Below are 17,410 nucleotides of genomic sequence, written 5' to 3'. Positions count from 1 at the left end.
AGATAACAAATTCCGTCAACGGCAAGCTAATGAAGCTTTCGGGCTGAAATTTTTGCCACTTATTAAGGGTGCAAAAAGCCTAAAAAATCCTGAATTACAAGTGTCTGCGATGAAAATTGCATTAATTATTAGCAATTAAAAAAAGCGGACATTTTCGACCATTTTTGAGCTCTTGCGCATAAACAAATTATCGGAACTTAATGGGACTTGTCTTATTTTATATATTTATTTAATACCTACCTTTTTTGTGTATACCTTTTTTCTCTATGAATAACAGTTTTTTTACGCGAGTCAAAAAATAGTTATTTATGATACAAGTGTTAAAAGTGGCATTTTATTTTGTGAGTGAAGATGATTAAAAAACGAGCGTAGCGAGTTTTTTAACTTCACGAACAAAATAAAATCACTTTTAACACGTATATCATACACTATTTTTTCTACAAAACAATCGGAAGAACTTTAAACTCAATAAAAATAAGAAATCAAAAAATACCACACAGATCGCAGTGTTTATGAATCAAAATTTTCGTAGCAACCAGTGCTGTTTGATTTACTTTTAACACTAGTGTTAAAAGCACAGTATACTAATCAATCAGTAGGGAAAGTTACGTTTCCCGCGTCTTCCATATTTCCACCATTTTGTTAGCGACTGACAGTTATTACGATTTCCGTTCTCATATTTTCATTCATAAATCTAGTTTACTATACTACTAGAGGTAGCATACCATTGCGAAAAGCGTGGCTGAGAGACAGACAGTATCTTAGACATGCTATCTCACTCTAGCACGCCGCGATTAGTTGGAGCATTCATTTCCAACCAATCGTGGCGTGTTAGAGTGAGACAGCAAGTACTGAGGTACTGTCTGTTTCTCTCGCACACTCAGCCTCAAATTTCGTAATGGCATGCCTCCAATAGTTTATGCTCGAAAGATCCGCCATATTCTTAGCGACTTTTCCTAGGGTGGGGGTATTTAAAAATTGCCATACGGAATTCATTCATAAATCATTTAAGTTTCCCTACTGATTGATTAGTATACTGTGGTTAAAAGTAACTTACTTTTAACACGCGTGTCAAAAAATGACATTTTTAACATCAAAAATGAAAATTAAAAAGCCCACTTTTAACAGTTTTGTAGAAAAACACTTTTCCATAACTTTGACCATTGTTTTAACAAAGTTTCCCAACTAGTCTCGAGTTGATTTTTTAATATTTTGTTTATAACACGTTTCTGAACAATATTCCGCAGATAAACTTCTAATAGTATTTTTTTCCCGAAAAAAAACCTATAATGACGCCTAAAAGTGCGTCCTATATGTATTGCCCAAATGTATATACACACACACATATACAGGGTGCAAGAAATTTGATTGTCTTAATTTTAACAGACGATAGAATACTTAAAATAAACAAAAAACCTTATATGACTTGGGTCCTAAACTCGACCATTTCCGAGAAAAAAATTACCAAAATCTCCAACTAGATGTACAAAAGTTCGATTAATTAAGGAATACTGACACAACAACTGCGTGCATAGAATACCATAAAATACAATGTTTTATCATCTTTTTGAACTTCTTCATTCTTAATTCTAAAAAAATAATTAGCGTTGTATAAATTTAAAATTCGATAAAATTCATATCGAGCAATGTGACAATGGCGCGGCAATTAACACGAGGTACTAACAGTACATCCAGCAAAATGCAATTCAGTTGGTATCTGGAATTTGACCGTAACGGAGTGTTTTTTGCGTACAACTATTTCCTTTTCTTGAGGTGATTCTCCTTGCTTTTTTAAAATGTTTACCATACGTGATAATTTTCCAGTGAGTGCGCGAAAATTGCATTCGAACGTGTACGTGCATCGAAAATGGTGGTGGACATTTTGAGCATATGTTGTAGTTTGTTTTGTACCTGTGCGTTTGAAAATTACTGAATTAGGCTTTTTGGCAAGTACCTAAATTATTTTTAATACGTATGATTATTTGGACGACGTGAATCTTTGGGTACTTTAATTACATATTTTTCAAACTCATAGTTTGATTAAAAGTTAAGTTCCTGTTTTAAGAGATTCATAATTACTAAAATTCGAGCTAAAATTTAAGCACAACACTATTTTCCTAGTACAAAATCGATACCTACATTTTATTTTATTTATTTAAAACTGAAAAACAATTATCTTGAAATTTACTAAATATTTCACAATAATAGTTATTTAATTTTTGTTACTCCAGGACAAGTCTGCCGCGTGCACACGTGGTCTGAATCAACCGTATAGCGTTAAGTTAAGCGCTGTTGTCACGTTGTGATGAAACTCCCAATATTAATGCTCGCTGTATTTTGAGAACTGTTAATTTTATCCCCCTGTAATAAGTATACAACTTTTTGTTCATCTATGATTACTCTGTCTCATGCTGAGTAACGGCAATCAAACTTGTGACAAACTAGATCCTGTTATTATAAAAAACTTCATATTTAAGTAACTCATCTCTGTCTTTCTATTACTTAATAAATGGAGGACAATGGTATAAGATTTTAGTTAAGTTTCCTATTAATAGACTGCGCAATTAAGGTATAGTCTAGCACGTTACACAGCTGTTCGCCAAATTCGTTTTACTTTTAACATTTTTTCAATTACGAATTAAATAATGATTTCATGCAAAAATAAAGAAATACAAGTTAAGTTTTTTTGCACATTATATTATTTTATTGTAATATCTGAAAAGGTAGCAAACACCCCATTATAATTTCCACTTTGAACTTGACAAAGCATTACTTCGTTTTTATTATTAAATAAATCAGTTTTCATTCAGATTTGTGTAGAAAATTATTTGACTAAAAAACTAATTAATTTGTCAAAAACCGTTTAAAATAAAAAAATACGAGAAAAAGCTTTAAAAAAACCAAAAATTGAAGTTGTAAGGGTCACCTACTAAGAAAAAAGTATGAAAAATTAAAATTTTCCCATTTCTGTGAATGCAATTACTTTGGTAGTTACTATATTAAAATTAATTTAAATTATATTGATCATTTTACAGATTATTTGGAGAAACATTTTTTTAAACTGTCATATTTTGACTACAACAATTCGGACATGGTGTATAATACATCAATCCGAAGATCCTTTGCCAGTAGCGTTAGGATTTTAATATTCTTGAACTCATATACAGATAAACTCTAACCCATAATATTCAATATTAATTCATGATAAAACTATACCTTAACTATGTATTACTTAGGAATGATATAGAGGTTGGAGATATACTGGTTTTACTGTTGTTGAATTGTATCACATTATATTAACATTTATTTGTTAATATTCAGCACTTTAAAAGGAAGTTATAAAAGATAACAGACCAGTAGAGTTTTCAACTTGTTCAGAATATAATCTGTTGGTTAAGAGACGTAAATAACATGATAAGTTTAGGTGGTGTACTTTGTTTTGTAAATATATTTTTGATATCGAACAGTAATGGATTTTTAATGGTTGATCAGTTAAGATGGGACTTTCTAAATCTAGAAGAAAATTTATGGAAATTTGTTCTGGAACAGTCTAAAAACGGTTTCAATGACACTGAAGATCCTGGAATTACTGTAATTAGTGGTTTTGCTACTTACGACAATGTTTTACGAAAGGTAGTTCTGATACATACAGTTTTTACGTAAAATATTTAGTGGTATCTATTAATTAATATTTTACTTTATTATTTGATGAGGAAAAATTTTGAAAAAAAAGTAGGTAAACAACAGAAAGATGAGTTAAAAGTTGTTTTTTGATAAATTTAATCCTATGTAATCAAAATCTCGAGGAAATATTTCAAAATTAATTTCATTTATATGGTATCTACTAGAGTAGTTCAAATTTCACCACTAAATTCTATAACAAGACTGTTCATATAAATATTTGTCATAGACAATTTGTTTTCAAGGTGCTTAAAAAATTTATACAGGTTTCTAGACATCTCAGAAACGTAACACAAAATTATCAGGTATGATTCAGTTTAATAGAAAAATCTAGTAACCTACAACATGTCATTAAAACGCATTTTACTGTAAAAAATATTCTGTCTTATATTCATAAAAAGCACAATTTTCCTGCCCAATATACTTATGTGTATGTACAAAGATGGTCATTTACGTTTTTACTTTGTTTAGTTAATAGTTTTCTCAGTTAAATTTATATCGAAAAAGTATCTTTTCAGTTGAAAAAAAAATGTCCTACTTAGTGTTTCCCAATAATTTGTACTCTATGAAAATATAAAAAAAAAACATTGTATCAGGTCAGAAACAAATGAACATTGCAAAAAAACATTGTCAAAATAGACAAAACAAACTTGTTTTATTTTTTAATAAAACGTGTGTATTTTTACATATTTAGATAAAACTTGTTGTTATGATCACGATCACACCAATAGATTTGATAGTTCTATCTGTCTATTTATCTTATAGTAAGGCAGACATGACCAGAAGAGATTCTCATTTGTTCCTAGGTAACCAAGTCTTTGCCTAACACGTTATTTTTATAGACCATCTTGGGCTATCTTTACCATAAAAGATATACTGGATGTTATAAGTATAAAAAATAAAAGTATTAGTAAATATATTGAGACTTTTGCAATGTTCATTCGTTTCATATGATACAAAACATTAGCATTTTACAAAAATTCATTAAATTCTTATATTTAACTTTTTTATACCTTTAAAAATAACAACTAACAAACAGGCATTGTGCAGTACCGAATGAGAATACGTTTTTCTCAAAAATAGTGCATTTTATGGACATGAGATAATAGTATACAATATATTTTTTTATGGCAGAATGTTTTATGATTCTAAATTTAGCATTTCTCTAAAATATACGAAATTTCTTTCAAAGTAAAAAATCCATAATTTAAACGCCGTTAAATTTTTATGTTCAACTGACACTACACCTGATACATAATAGAGGTTCACAATTAATAGCATTACTATAATTGATTTGAAAATAATTGCTATATAGGATTCCGGGACGTTACTAAAGCAAACTTTATTTTGTTTAACTTTAACACTCTGTATTTTAGTTATAAATTCTTAGCAGACACCCTGTGTGTGTCAAATATGTTACAAATTGAATATTTACATTTTACACAAAAATAGATAGATATGCATTAATGAATTGTTACACGTTCCCGAATTATTTACATTTATTTAATATTCATCATAAAAATTGATGATTGACTAACCAAAAGCTCATTATATTTCAGATGCCACAAGATATTTTATATGGAATGGAAGTTATAAGACAAGCACCACAATTTTTATTTTTATACTCAGATTTTAGGGTTGTTCATGATATGTACGATAAATTTAGAAGGTTTCTAAATATTAGTAGTTCTGCTGACAACAATAATTTATCTGAAATAGATGAAAGTGAGACTAAAATGTCATTCATCATTGACGAAGTATTGCATGACCCGAAAAATAATATGAATAAAACTATTACAAATATTTTTAAACAAACTTTTCAAGACAGTGAAAATGGATACTTAATAAACAGTATTTTTGATGTAAGTATGACAAAACAAATTCTGAGTATATATATATATGTAGTAAAATGTTGGTATCACCTTCTACTTTCGTTTTTCTTTTCATAAGTGTAGAGATCTCCAAACCTTTGATTGAGAGGGAGGAGCGATTAGCAGGTCGTACATACATAGATTTGCCTGCGGACCTGAACTGTATAAAGAAATGTTCAGATTCGATCCATCACAATCCAGAATTCCTCGGGTCACACTAACACAAATTCCTAATAGAAAGATAAATTAGTAGTTCTTAAAATTGGGAACAAAAATGTGTTTTAGTATATTGGAAATTAAAGTTTTCTCCCTGCATTTATTAAAATCTTGACCTTTTAGCCAGTTAAATGATTTGTGCCATTTTACAATAATAACTGTATAATCATAATTATGTCCATACTAAATGGTGGACTGAATAGATAATAAACTTTTGTGTATTTATTATGACCCTTAGAAATAGGGATGATGTATCAATAATCCGTATTAGTTTAAATTGTATTAATTTATTTGTATGCCAGTTACTGAATGAGGACAAGATTTTTCAATTTATCTGTTTCCAATATCTGCAAGTTTAGATTAGTACAAAAATTCTCAATAATGTACAGTTTGTTCCACAACTGTTAATTCTATGAGTATGCCCTGCTTTTGTCTTATCCATACATATTTGCAAGGCCCTAGATCATAAACCATACGAAGTGGTATGAACGTTTAAAATTTTTAAATGTGCGCAATATGTATGTACACTCTGACACATATTATGTGGTATTCAAAAATTTGAATTTTTTCAGATTATTTTAAAGAATGACTATATGTGTAAACAATTTAAGCAATCACCACAGCAAGTCTTCTTTAATTTATACAACGCGATATCATTGGCACAACTGAAAGGCTATATTATGGTACAATTTTCTTACTTAGCTCAAAGATTAGTAAAAAAAGGTAAGATGATTTGTATTTTAATTTCTGCCAATTCTAAGCAATAATTACAGCGTCATATTAAAATTAGGCAAAAAAATAACTGTATCTCTTCATGCATTTTTCCAAAAATACATACTAAGGGAGACACACCCCTTTAAATGGGAATGATATACATATGTGACAAAAAAAAATAACAAATAAAACAATTACATTTTTTTTGTTGATTTTGTTTGAATAGGAAAGTTTAAATTGAGTGTAATTAATGGTAATACTATTTTTTCCTATACCGAAAATCTCCCAATATATATAATGTCTAATTTTAGATTGCCCTTATTTGGTACGCAAGCAAAAATTATCAAAAAATTTATTTTACTACTTTTTTTACTAAAATCATGTACAAAATTCAAAACATATTTGCGAAAAATTAATATCACCCTGAGATCTCGAAAATGGTAGCATATCTCAAAAAATAAGGAAGTATGAAAAAAATGTTCATAATCAAAATTTCCCCTCTTCCCTCCTTGTAGGGGAGATGGGGATAACTTTGAAATCTTAAATAGAAACCCCAATTTTGTTTTGTATTGCAGATTCGGATTCAAGGGTTAAAAGTAGAATTTGTCTAAAAGTTTCTTTAAAATTCATGATAGTAGGCACTGTAATCGTCGAAATTAAATTTTTTCAATTTCTCCTGAACCTATGCATAAGATTCTGCAGTACGTTTACAATAAAAAATACCACGTTTTCACTGTAAATAATCAAAATTTAAAACAGTTTTTATTTCTCAAGTTCCCAATTACTGAAAAATTACTTGTGTATTATCGTAATTCAGGAACAGTAGTCCTTTTTGTGATACTTGGTCAACGCGATTTCCTTCGCTTGTGAGTTATCAGAGTGCTAGATTAAATATGCTTTCAAATGAATGTATTTTTTTTGTGTTTTGTTTTAAAGAAACTATTTCTTTTGTTAAAAATAATTTTTATAACAACACATTTAATGTGTGTTATTTTTATCTTCATGTTTTTTGTGACTGCAAAAACACAAAATAAACATAGACAGAAAGAAATAACTTTAAGATACAAGTCATTTTAATTAAGTACCCCAAAGGGAACAGAGAACTACTATGTCCACGTGGTTGTTCCTAGTTATGCTAAAAGTAGTTTATTCACCAGCCATTTACATTTCTACAGGTAACAATTTCTCAGTTATTCGAAATTTGCAAAATAAATAAACTTTTTTGGTGACAAATTTCGAGTATTTACATAAAATTACACTTATTTTTTGTAGCCAACCTATTGCAGATTACAGCGCCATCTATCATGAATCAAAAAAAATTTGAGAAAAATATGGCAGACAAATTCTACGTACTTTTAACAACCCCCCCCCCCCAAATCTTAATAGGGAAGGAGGGTTTAGTGATAAATCGTTTGAAAGGTAGTCTAATTCTCTACACAACCGTGTTTTATTTTTTGAATTTGACCGATTAGGAGATACCGGTTCTTCATGAATATGACTGACGGCTGACTACAATTTTGTGATTGATCAACAATCTGTTAACAATCTTGATTTTATTTTTCATATCTGCTCCTCGGATGAGAGTTCTTTTTCTGTTAATGGCACCATCAGTCCTCTTAATTCTCATTATTGATCCGATTCTAACCCAAGGAGAGTCATTCACAACATCCGGAAAAATTAAATGTATGGGCTGGAATTTTTGGTGGCCGTATTATTGGTCCTTTTTTCTTACCAGGTAATCTCACCGGGGAGATGTATTTGGATTTGTTGGAGAATATTATCATCAATAATGAGAATTATATGGAAGACTAGTTGATATTGAAACAGGATAGAGCTCCGCCATATTACACCCTGCCTGTTCGTCAGTATCTTGATCGTCAGTTTGCGAATCAATGGATTGGTAGAAGAGGCGTCATAGAATGGCCTGCACGATTGCTGAATTTGTCTCCTTTGGACTTTTTTGTGGGCTCACTTAAAGTTTATTTCACTCCACCTACTTCCCTTAAAGATCTACGCTAATGCATTGTCAACGAATGCCGCCAAGTTACTCCAAAAATGTTCCAAAATGTGCGTGAATGCATTTTACCAAACTTACATTACTGTATGGAGGCTGGAGGTGTTCAGTTTGAACACTTAATTGGCTGATATGTAGTAATTTGCAAATAAATTTGTAAAAAGTAGCTTTCTTATAACAACCTGTATCTCCGAAACTAATCAGTCAAATTCAAAAAATAAAACAAGGTTGTATAGAGAATTAGAATACCTTCCAAACCATGTGTCACTTTACCCTTCTCTATTAAGAATCTTGGGGGGGGGGTCTATAACAAACAATTTATGTGAAAAGATGTCCCCCTTCGATCAAAAATCGACCTGTCTAGGGGATTTTCGGAAAAATAATTTTCCTGAGACTTACTCGCTCTGTTTCGTTTTCACTGGGACACCCTGTATGTACATTAAGAATGGGCAATCTCTAAACTGGAGAACACACCAAAATATGATGATTGAGCTTAACATGCCTTATACAAATGTTTCAGTTTTACAAGATACAGGATGTTCAAAGTGAAATTGCCTGATGAATCCAAGTTTTTTCGATTTTCCAGATTAGTGTAAACCCTGTATAATAGCCATTTTGTTTTGCCTTATTATTTCATAACCAGTAATCATAATTAGAAAATCAGCTGATTAGTTGGATGTAATAATTGAACATCGTAACTGGCTTTAATCTAATCATAATTCTGAAGGGGTGGCTAATCATTTAAGTTGCTAATGTTTGAAATTTAAAAAATTTGAAAACTGAAAATTAAAAACTAAAACATCTAAATTATTATTGTTTTTAGAGAACTATACTCATGATTCATTAATAGCTAGAAAACAATTTGAAAAATTATCTAGCGACATGGCAGAGATTCTTGTTTCTGCCATGACAATAATGCCACGGACATTGTGGAGATGTGATCCTAAGCAACATATCAAAGGTATAATATTGTTAAATTATTAATAAAAAATTAAAAGTTGTCTGCATTACTATTAGCTTTGTTGAAAATGAAAAAATAATGAACTAAGAATTTGTTACTTATTTTAGGATCAACATATGATGAATTAACAGCATTATTACAAGGTCATATTGAAAATGAAGTAGATATGAATTTCAAAGGCACTTGTACAGAAAACTGTGGGGCATATTCTTTATCTAGGAGTTATGGTTGTTACGACAGCGAAAGCATGTATTGCAAAAAACGAAAATTATGTAAAGGAAAAATTATAGGTTGCAAATTTGTAGAATCTCAGATGACAGCTTGTTTTTCTGTAAGTATTTTTTCAAATATAATAATATAAAATTAGCATTTAATAATAAAAAACAAAATTTTAATTAATTGAAATATATTAAAAAAAAGATCTTCATTTCAAAATATGTTTAAAAAAAAACAGTTGTGTACCTACTTAAAAATTTATAAATATTTATTACAAATTTAGTACACTTAAATTCGATTTCTGAACAATACAAATAATCAAGTGATATACAGTGTAACACAATATATCAAAAATAAAGAAACATGCCTACATAAATATTTGCCCTCCAAACTCTAATTTTTGGAGATATAAGGTGTTAACAGTTTCAAAAAAATAATAAAGGTGTAACAGCTAAAATTAAATTATATCAATTACTCACAAACCAGTAACATAGATATGAGGCATGCAGGTTACCTTTGAGATTTAATTTTTTATGAAAATAGTCTTTTGACTTTTTCACCGCTTTGACCGTTTTAGTACAAATTAGCAATTTGTAAAGATGATAAGTTCTGTTAAACTTAGGAATATTTAAATTTATTTGCATAGTATGGCAAACAAAATTTAATTCCATTCAGGAAATATTTAAAGATCTACATTTTATTTTTTAATTATGAGCACTTTATATCTCGAAAAATGAGAGCTTCAGGAATAAGCGATAAAATGAAAGCACCACTAAAAATAAGCTCCTACTTCAAACTTGATTTTAGACAATAAATGTATTTGGTAAAAACAATAATCGAAAAAAAAATATATTGCTGCTTTTGAAAAGTTTGACAGTGGATGTTTTTTAATTAAACCCAACAATTTTATTATTATTGCCTGTCTAATCATGCCTGTATATACCTACTTTTGTAAAAAGTTTTGACCTGGGACCCAATGAAACAAAGTTTTATTATATCACTAGCCAAAATCTGAAGGGTTCTTGCATATAAATTTATTATGTGTTACTGAGTTTACTTTAATTAAATTTTTTTTGAAATGTCTATAATATTCTCATTCGATTTTTAATAATTTTCTTATTTAAGTTAGTGACTGAAGTTGTTGGTAAACTATTAGTTATTAACATTTACACTACACTGAGTAAAATGTTCTAACATCAATTGATGTAGTCATAACATAATTATTAATTAAACCCTCGCCCCATCTTTTAAGAACAATTTTGTTTTTTATAGTTATAGTATTATACGAAAAGATCCTTAAATTTAAAATGAGAAATGCTCTCTTTCATCATGATATTAATAACATTATTTTTTTTAATTGTGCAATTTTTAGCCTTCATCTAGTTCAAGGAGATATCAATATATTCAATATAAAAGTGGCAAGGTCTTAGGTAAGAAAATGTACTGTCAAGGTAAAAGTGTCAATAGTTGGTTCAGATGGTTCGTACACTGTTCATATTGTTTATGTCTCTGCGACCAAGAAGGATTACATTCTGATAGATATTTTAATATGAGACCAGTAATGGCTGATGTTGCTCATAACAGGTACAGAAAGAAATATAATATCGAACTTTCAGTAATGTTTATAGGTATCTGTAATTCTCTTTTTTTATTGCAGTTTACTTATTTTGACATTAAAATATTTGAAAAGAATGAAATTAAGACACGTCTAAATTCACCAAATTTCTTTCAGGGTAGTAACTGGTCTCAGAATTGTGAAGCACAATCGTATAATCCATCTGCAAATACAAGAAGGAAAACTATTACCTTATGGATACATTGATGATTCTACTATTAGATGGGTTCCTGTTGATGACTACACGATTACAGATGATGGAGTTCAAAACGGGGTTGATTTTCACGTTATGGACTACGAAAGAAGAACATTGTTTTTAGACGATTTAATGCCACACGAAGCAAGCCATTTAATTACCGGTAATATATGAAAAAATAAAATTGGACGTAAATTTATTAATAATACATTTTAGGAGTTAGATTTGAATTTATCGACAATAACCTTAAATTTGAAATAAATGTACGTGCCTTTAATTTTGAAAAAGGAATTATTTCAAATGATTCCTATTATATATTTGGAGGTCAAAATAGGTAAGATCATTTCTTGATAAACAAATTTAATATACACTTGGGCCAATTCTGTTTGCAAATGATGTTGTTAAACAACTTTCATTGAAATGTTATTCTGTTTCACCTTTCTCGGCTATTTCATCTGTCAGAATAATAATTTATTATTCACAAGTATTGTTACCATAACGATCGCAATTTTTAGTGATTATGGTTGTAACCAGACATATTTTATAAATAATGCGTCCAACTGGGACTAACTTTTGTGTAAATTTTGTGCATGTAGCAGAAAATATTCTCAATAAGTGAATTTATAAGTTGTAAAGTGTGGATATTTGTTCATTTAAAACATTGTTAAAATATTTGATAGGCAAACAATAAATTTATAAAGCTGTTCATGGACCGTGTCAGACTTATCAAATTTACTTTAAATCTGTTTGATAAAAATAATTTAATATCAAAATTAACGTTCATACCATGAAATTAGTTTGACCAAATTAGTAAAATAATAAATAAAAATTGCTTGAATAATGGTTCTAAAAGTTATGAGTTCATTATTTTGAATATTTTATTTTCTACTCTTTCATATTTATAAAACAAAGAACCATTATACAGGGTGTTAATTAAGTATGTACAATAAATTCAACAGACGATTATTTGAGTGATTTTAAGAAAAAGTTTATATAAACAATGGTCCGCAGATGCTTCATTTTCAAGATACAGGGTGTTAAACTTTTGTAAAAATATTGCTATTTCGTAAATATTTTAAACACCCTCTACCTAATTTTGTTGTAATTTGGCAGTGTTACATGTAGTGTTAAGGGGCTAATTTAAACCTAACTTGATTAGATTTGTTAAATCCAGTGGTGTCCCGAGCAGTACCTTAATGAATATTTTTAATAATGTTTCTTGTATGGTCCAGGGATATGCAATTAAGTGGATTTGATTTTTTTTTCTCCAAAAATTAATCAAGATATGAAAAATATTCAAGAGGCAAAAAAGTTGTATTTTTAGTTTAATCCAAAAAATATAAAAATTACAAAAAAGTCAGTGGTGTACATTTTTCTTGTCAAAAATAATCATTAAGGTACCGCTCGAGATGCCACTGGATTTAACAAATCTAATCAAGTTACGTTAGGTTAGCCCCTTAACACTACAAGTAACACAGCCGAATTACAACAAAATTGGTTAAAGGGTATATAAGATATTTACGAAATAGTCATTTTTTTACAAAAGTTTAACACCCTGTATCTTGAAAACGAAGCATATGCGGACCAATGTTTATATGAACTTTTTGTCTTAAAATCACTCAAAAAATCGTCTGTTGAATTTATTGTACATACATTAACACCCTGTATATATGGGACGTTCCAAGTAAAATCGATCACAGCTTTCGCCAAAATTTGGAGACACTTAATTAATGTTTTTGGGCCCACACAAATTTGTTCTTCCAAATACTTTAATATGTTATGTGGCAGAATTCGAAAATCCAATATATCGGCCCAATATGCAAATGTAAAAAAATTAGGATTCATCCAATAAACTCCTTCCAGTGAACATATTACTGATAAATCCATCTCCAAATAACCTTAATGGGAATTTCGAGATCACGGTTCATAAATCTTAAATTATTTTTAGAAGATTCAAGATGGCATTTTTTATATAACTGCTTGGCAAGCCATAAACCACAAAAATTTATTCAAAAATAGTTTAATCATCTATTTCACAGACAAGACAAGTCAGAGTAGTAATTTCCTATGTTTTCGAAGTCAGTGAATCATAAAATGAAGTCAGTTCGATAGTATCGTATCACTTTCCTCAAAAAAAAAAAAAATTAAAAATCACGAGGCTAGTCGATTCTTATGTTTTTGAAGTTGCTGAAACGTAATTTTAAATTGACTCGATAGTACAATGTCATGTTAATATGTTATTTATTTTTTGATTTAATTGAAAATAAACGTATACTTCTATTCTATTCTACTAACATTAAAAAAAAAATTAAAAATCAAAATTTTTTATTAATAAATCAACTAATCAATCCTAAGAGACTCGTTGTTTCTCATGTTTCCGGGTTTGTCAAATTGCAATTTAAAGTCGTTTCGATAATGTCATCAGTTTCTGATCTTTGTTTCAAAAAAATTTAAAACTTGCAAATTGTGAAAAAAATGCTCTTAAGATCCAATTCATTACATGAATGAAAATTTATACTATCAATTAAATCTTAAGAGCATTTTTCTTCTATGTTTTCGAGGTCAGAGTGGTCCTTGGCTCAGTTGGTAAGGCGGTAATGGCGCTAAAACAAGGCCATTCAAGGGGTCATGGGTTCAAATCCCATGGATATTTCGAATTTTTCAATCTCGACTTATCAGTGGCATTTGTACCCAGGAAACCAAATAAAAAAGTAATAAAACGCCAGTAATGGTAAAAAATCTCATTTCTTAAAATGACTATCTTCGAGAGTATTCAGGATCATCGCTAGTCGAATATCCGTGGCATTACTTGTAGACAAACAGGCTTGCGACTGGCGAAGGGACCAACATGATGGTATGGAAGCTGATATCTTTCAATACTACTCGAGAACTGATATCAATAATGCAGGAAATCATGGTCAAATTGTTGCATGATTTGGTAGGAAAAGTCTAGTCTTTCTAGTCAGTTGAACATGTATAAAAACGTCTAGCAATAAAATTTATTGAGTTTCATAGGCACCCCTAAAAAAGTTTTCTGCTATATTTTCTGAATCACACCAAATTCCGCATTGCTGCACTGCACTACTAGGCAATTTGTCAACCACCTGTCAACAGCTGAATTTTATTGCCCAAAAACATTAGAAACAAATCTAATGATTTAATTCGCGTTATGAATAAAAAGTTGATTTTTCAATATCTTTTGAGGTTAGGATTGGAAAGTGATACGATACTATCGAAGTGACTTAAAGGACCCCGCACAAACCTTATGGGAAACTCCGTTCGGTCAATTTTACGCGACTAATACGCATTTAAACACGTGCTTGACACGCATTCGCATTATCAACTTTTAACATCGAATATCTCGGAAATTGTCCATTAGCAAACTTTGGGCCCATGAAGACTTTTGTTCCTCATAACAAAAACAACCTATTCCCAAAATTTCATTCAAATTGACCGAAGGTTTGTGCGGGGTCCTTTATGATATAGCGACTTCGAAAACATAGGAAATTACTGGTCTGACTTGTCTTGTCTGAAGAAATCTACCATTGAACTATGTTTGAATAAAAGTTTTGTAGTTTATGGCTTGCTAAACAGTTATATAAAAACTGCCATCTTGAATCTTCTGAAAATAACTTAAAATTTATGAACAGCGATCTCGAAGTCCCCATTAAGGTTATTTAGAAGCGGATTTATCAGTAATATGTTCACTGGAGGGAGTTTATTGGATGAATTCTAATTTTTTTTACACTTGCTGGGGCTTTCCTTGGATTCAGTTATATTCATGTTGCCTATTATGACGAGTTGTTTTTAATATAATATAAAACCCAAACCAAACTGACAAGTCAAACAAAAAATTTTAATTACATTGAGATTATGTTTAAGAAATACCATTGGTTTAAAAGCTATATCTAATGGAAATTTAAGTTACAGTCCGTACGATATTTGTTGAGATAGAATTCTAAGACCCCTGCATCACTTTCTTGGAATTAACCGCATTCGACTCCTGAGGTAGAAAGACATTGGCGGCGTAGAGTTCAGTGTTCATCCAAAGAAATGATATGGGCTCAAGTTAAAAACAACGTAGCAAAGGAAATTGTTTTATTTAAATTTTATCTCAACAAATATCAAATGGAATGTAGGTATATGAAATGATATTTTCCTAAATCAAGCATGCGTCAAAGATAACTTCACTTGATTAAAAAATATTTTAACCAAAAAATTGTTAACACAAAGATCATAACAAATCTGTTTAAAAACAGCGAAACAGAATAACTAAATTGATAATAATATTGCTATTATTTATAGTCATAATAATATCGTTACTTATCAATAATGATAGCCACATACAAACAGAATAGATCCAATTATCTTTTCTAATAAAAATTGCAGGAATAAAATAAATATCTACAATCCTGATGTACCAACTGCTTCTCCAGCATCTGAAAACAATTTTGATGCAAACACTTACGTCGAGTTTACACATTCAAGTTTCGATAAAGATGCAGCACAAACTACGGTACCCTTCTTTGATACACAACCAGTAGCTTCCTATCCTGCAGCACCATTAAAGAGAGCAGGAATTTATTATAAAGGAAAGACTGGTTATGGAGGTTTCATAGCACCAACAATAACAACATATGACTTTAGTAAACATTTGAATGCAGAATTTCCTGAAATCAAACCACGTAAAGATCCAGAAGACGAGTTTCCAATTTTAGCTTAAAATATATACCTAAGTAATATACCTACATGATTATATAAATAGATATATAGACATACGATTTGCTCAAGGTATAGGTAATCTCTCTTTAACTCATTTATCCAGAGGGAATTTCAATTTTTGTTAGGAATTAAATCATACTTAAAATTTTTTTATGTTTCATATAAAATAACGCTATTTAAAATCTAATTTCAGTGACCTAGGTAGTTAATTTTGTATTTATATTATAAATATTCTAAATAAATATATTATGTATTTAGTGCAATCTGATTTTTGTAATTTATTTACTATAAATTACAGAAAAGTTTATTAAATATTCACCCATTCACACTGCACAATCTGTGACTGCATGTAAGTCATGTGGATCTTGCTAATTCGAGGTTTAGGAATTTGAGAGTTTTATGAATAAAATTTAACAGAATTAAAGAAAGCAAAAAAAATGTGTGAAATATGGTGTTTCTTGTGCTTAGAGTGGCAATATCTGCCATGTAATAATCTGAGATATTTACTGGTTATTTTATGAACAATTATTTATCTTGTGCTTGCACAGACTGAACAACTAATTCCCCTGTTGGAACAAGTAAAATATCTTAAATACAATATAACTTAACTATTTATTGTATCTAGAAAAATGATAATTAAATGATATCATTTTAAGACACTGTCCCTCAAATGTCCCGGAACAGCAAGATATCTAGATTAATAGTGAGTTTTAGGTAAAGTTCAGATATACCTCAGAAAATACATTCCTTTTGTCATTTTTTGACATGTAAACAAATGTTTACATCAGCCCCCGCCCCTACCCCCCACAAGGTTCCCTCCATTTTTTTTTAAATTGCACACTATGGCTTGTGATACGTCATTTGAAAGAAAATTTCATTCTCTTTACAGTAATGTAAAATTTTCTGGAAAATATTAGAAAACAAACGAGTTACAGTTATTTTTTAACTGAACCAATATTAAACTCAAATTCAAAAAGTTATTTAATTAAATAAAGTTTGCTGGGTAATAATCAAAATCGCATTTGTCATTTTATAATAAAGTAACTTTGTCAAAAAAATATTCGAATTGTCAAATTTGTTCATTAAAAATTTAATCAGATATGGCTCTAAAATCTAAATGAAAGAGAAAGAATAACGATTTTGATGAGGATATGGCGATCTCAAAAGGTCATTCGATCAAGTGGTTCATTTATTTAATGATACA

The 17,410-nt window shown here is 29.7% G+C and overlaps 2 protein-coding genes across 4 annotated transcripts in view; one reads left to right on the top strand and one right to left on the bottom strand.

Annotated features, from left to right (window-relative positions):
* The window catches only part of LOC108911533 (E3 ubiquitin-protein ligase Ubr3), a 209,319-nt gene that overhangs the window by 107,683 nt on the left and 84,226 nt on the right, over positions 1-17,410 (bottom strand). The gene's annotated exons all lie outside the window — the stretch shown is intronic.
* On the top strand, positions 3,374-16,453 carry LOC108911536. Of its 2 annotated transcripts, none has more exons than XM_018716505.2 (9): positions 3,374-3,591; positions 5,241-5,543; positions 6,341-6,491; positions 9,320-9,457; positions 9,565-9,788; positions 11,046-11,257; positions 11,406-11,647; positions 11,701-11,818; positions 15,874-16,453. In XM_018716505.2, exons 1-9 carry the CDS (start codon positions 3,412-3,414, stop codon positions 16,205-16,207), a joined length of 1,902 nt encoding a protein of 633 aa, XP_018572021.1. In that variant the 5' UTR covers positions 3,374-3,411; the 3' UTR covers positions 16,208-16,453. The 2 variants fall into 2 exon arrangements, with proteins under 2 accessions (XP_018572021.1, XP_018572020.1); XM_018716504.2 differs by having other exon boundaries at positions 3,374-3,633.

Source organism: Anoplophora glabripennis, unplaced genomic scaffold (genome assembly GCF_000390285.2).
Source record: "Anoplophora glabripennis isolate ALB-LARVAE unplaced genomic scaffold, Agla_2.0 scaffold606, whole genome shotgun sequence".
NCBI lineage: Eukaryota > Metazoa > Arthropoda > Insecta > Coleoptera > Cerambycidae > Anoplophora > Anoplophora glabripennis.
The sequence above is the reverse complement of the archived record's forward strand: the minus strand, read 5'-3'. Positions and strand labels throughout refer to the sequence as shown.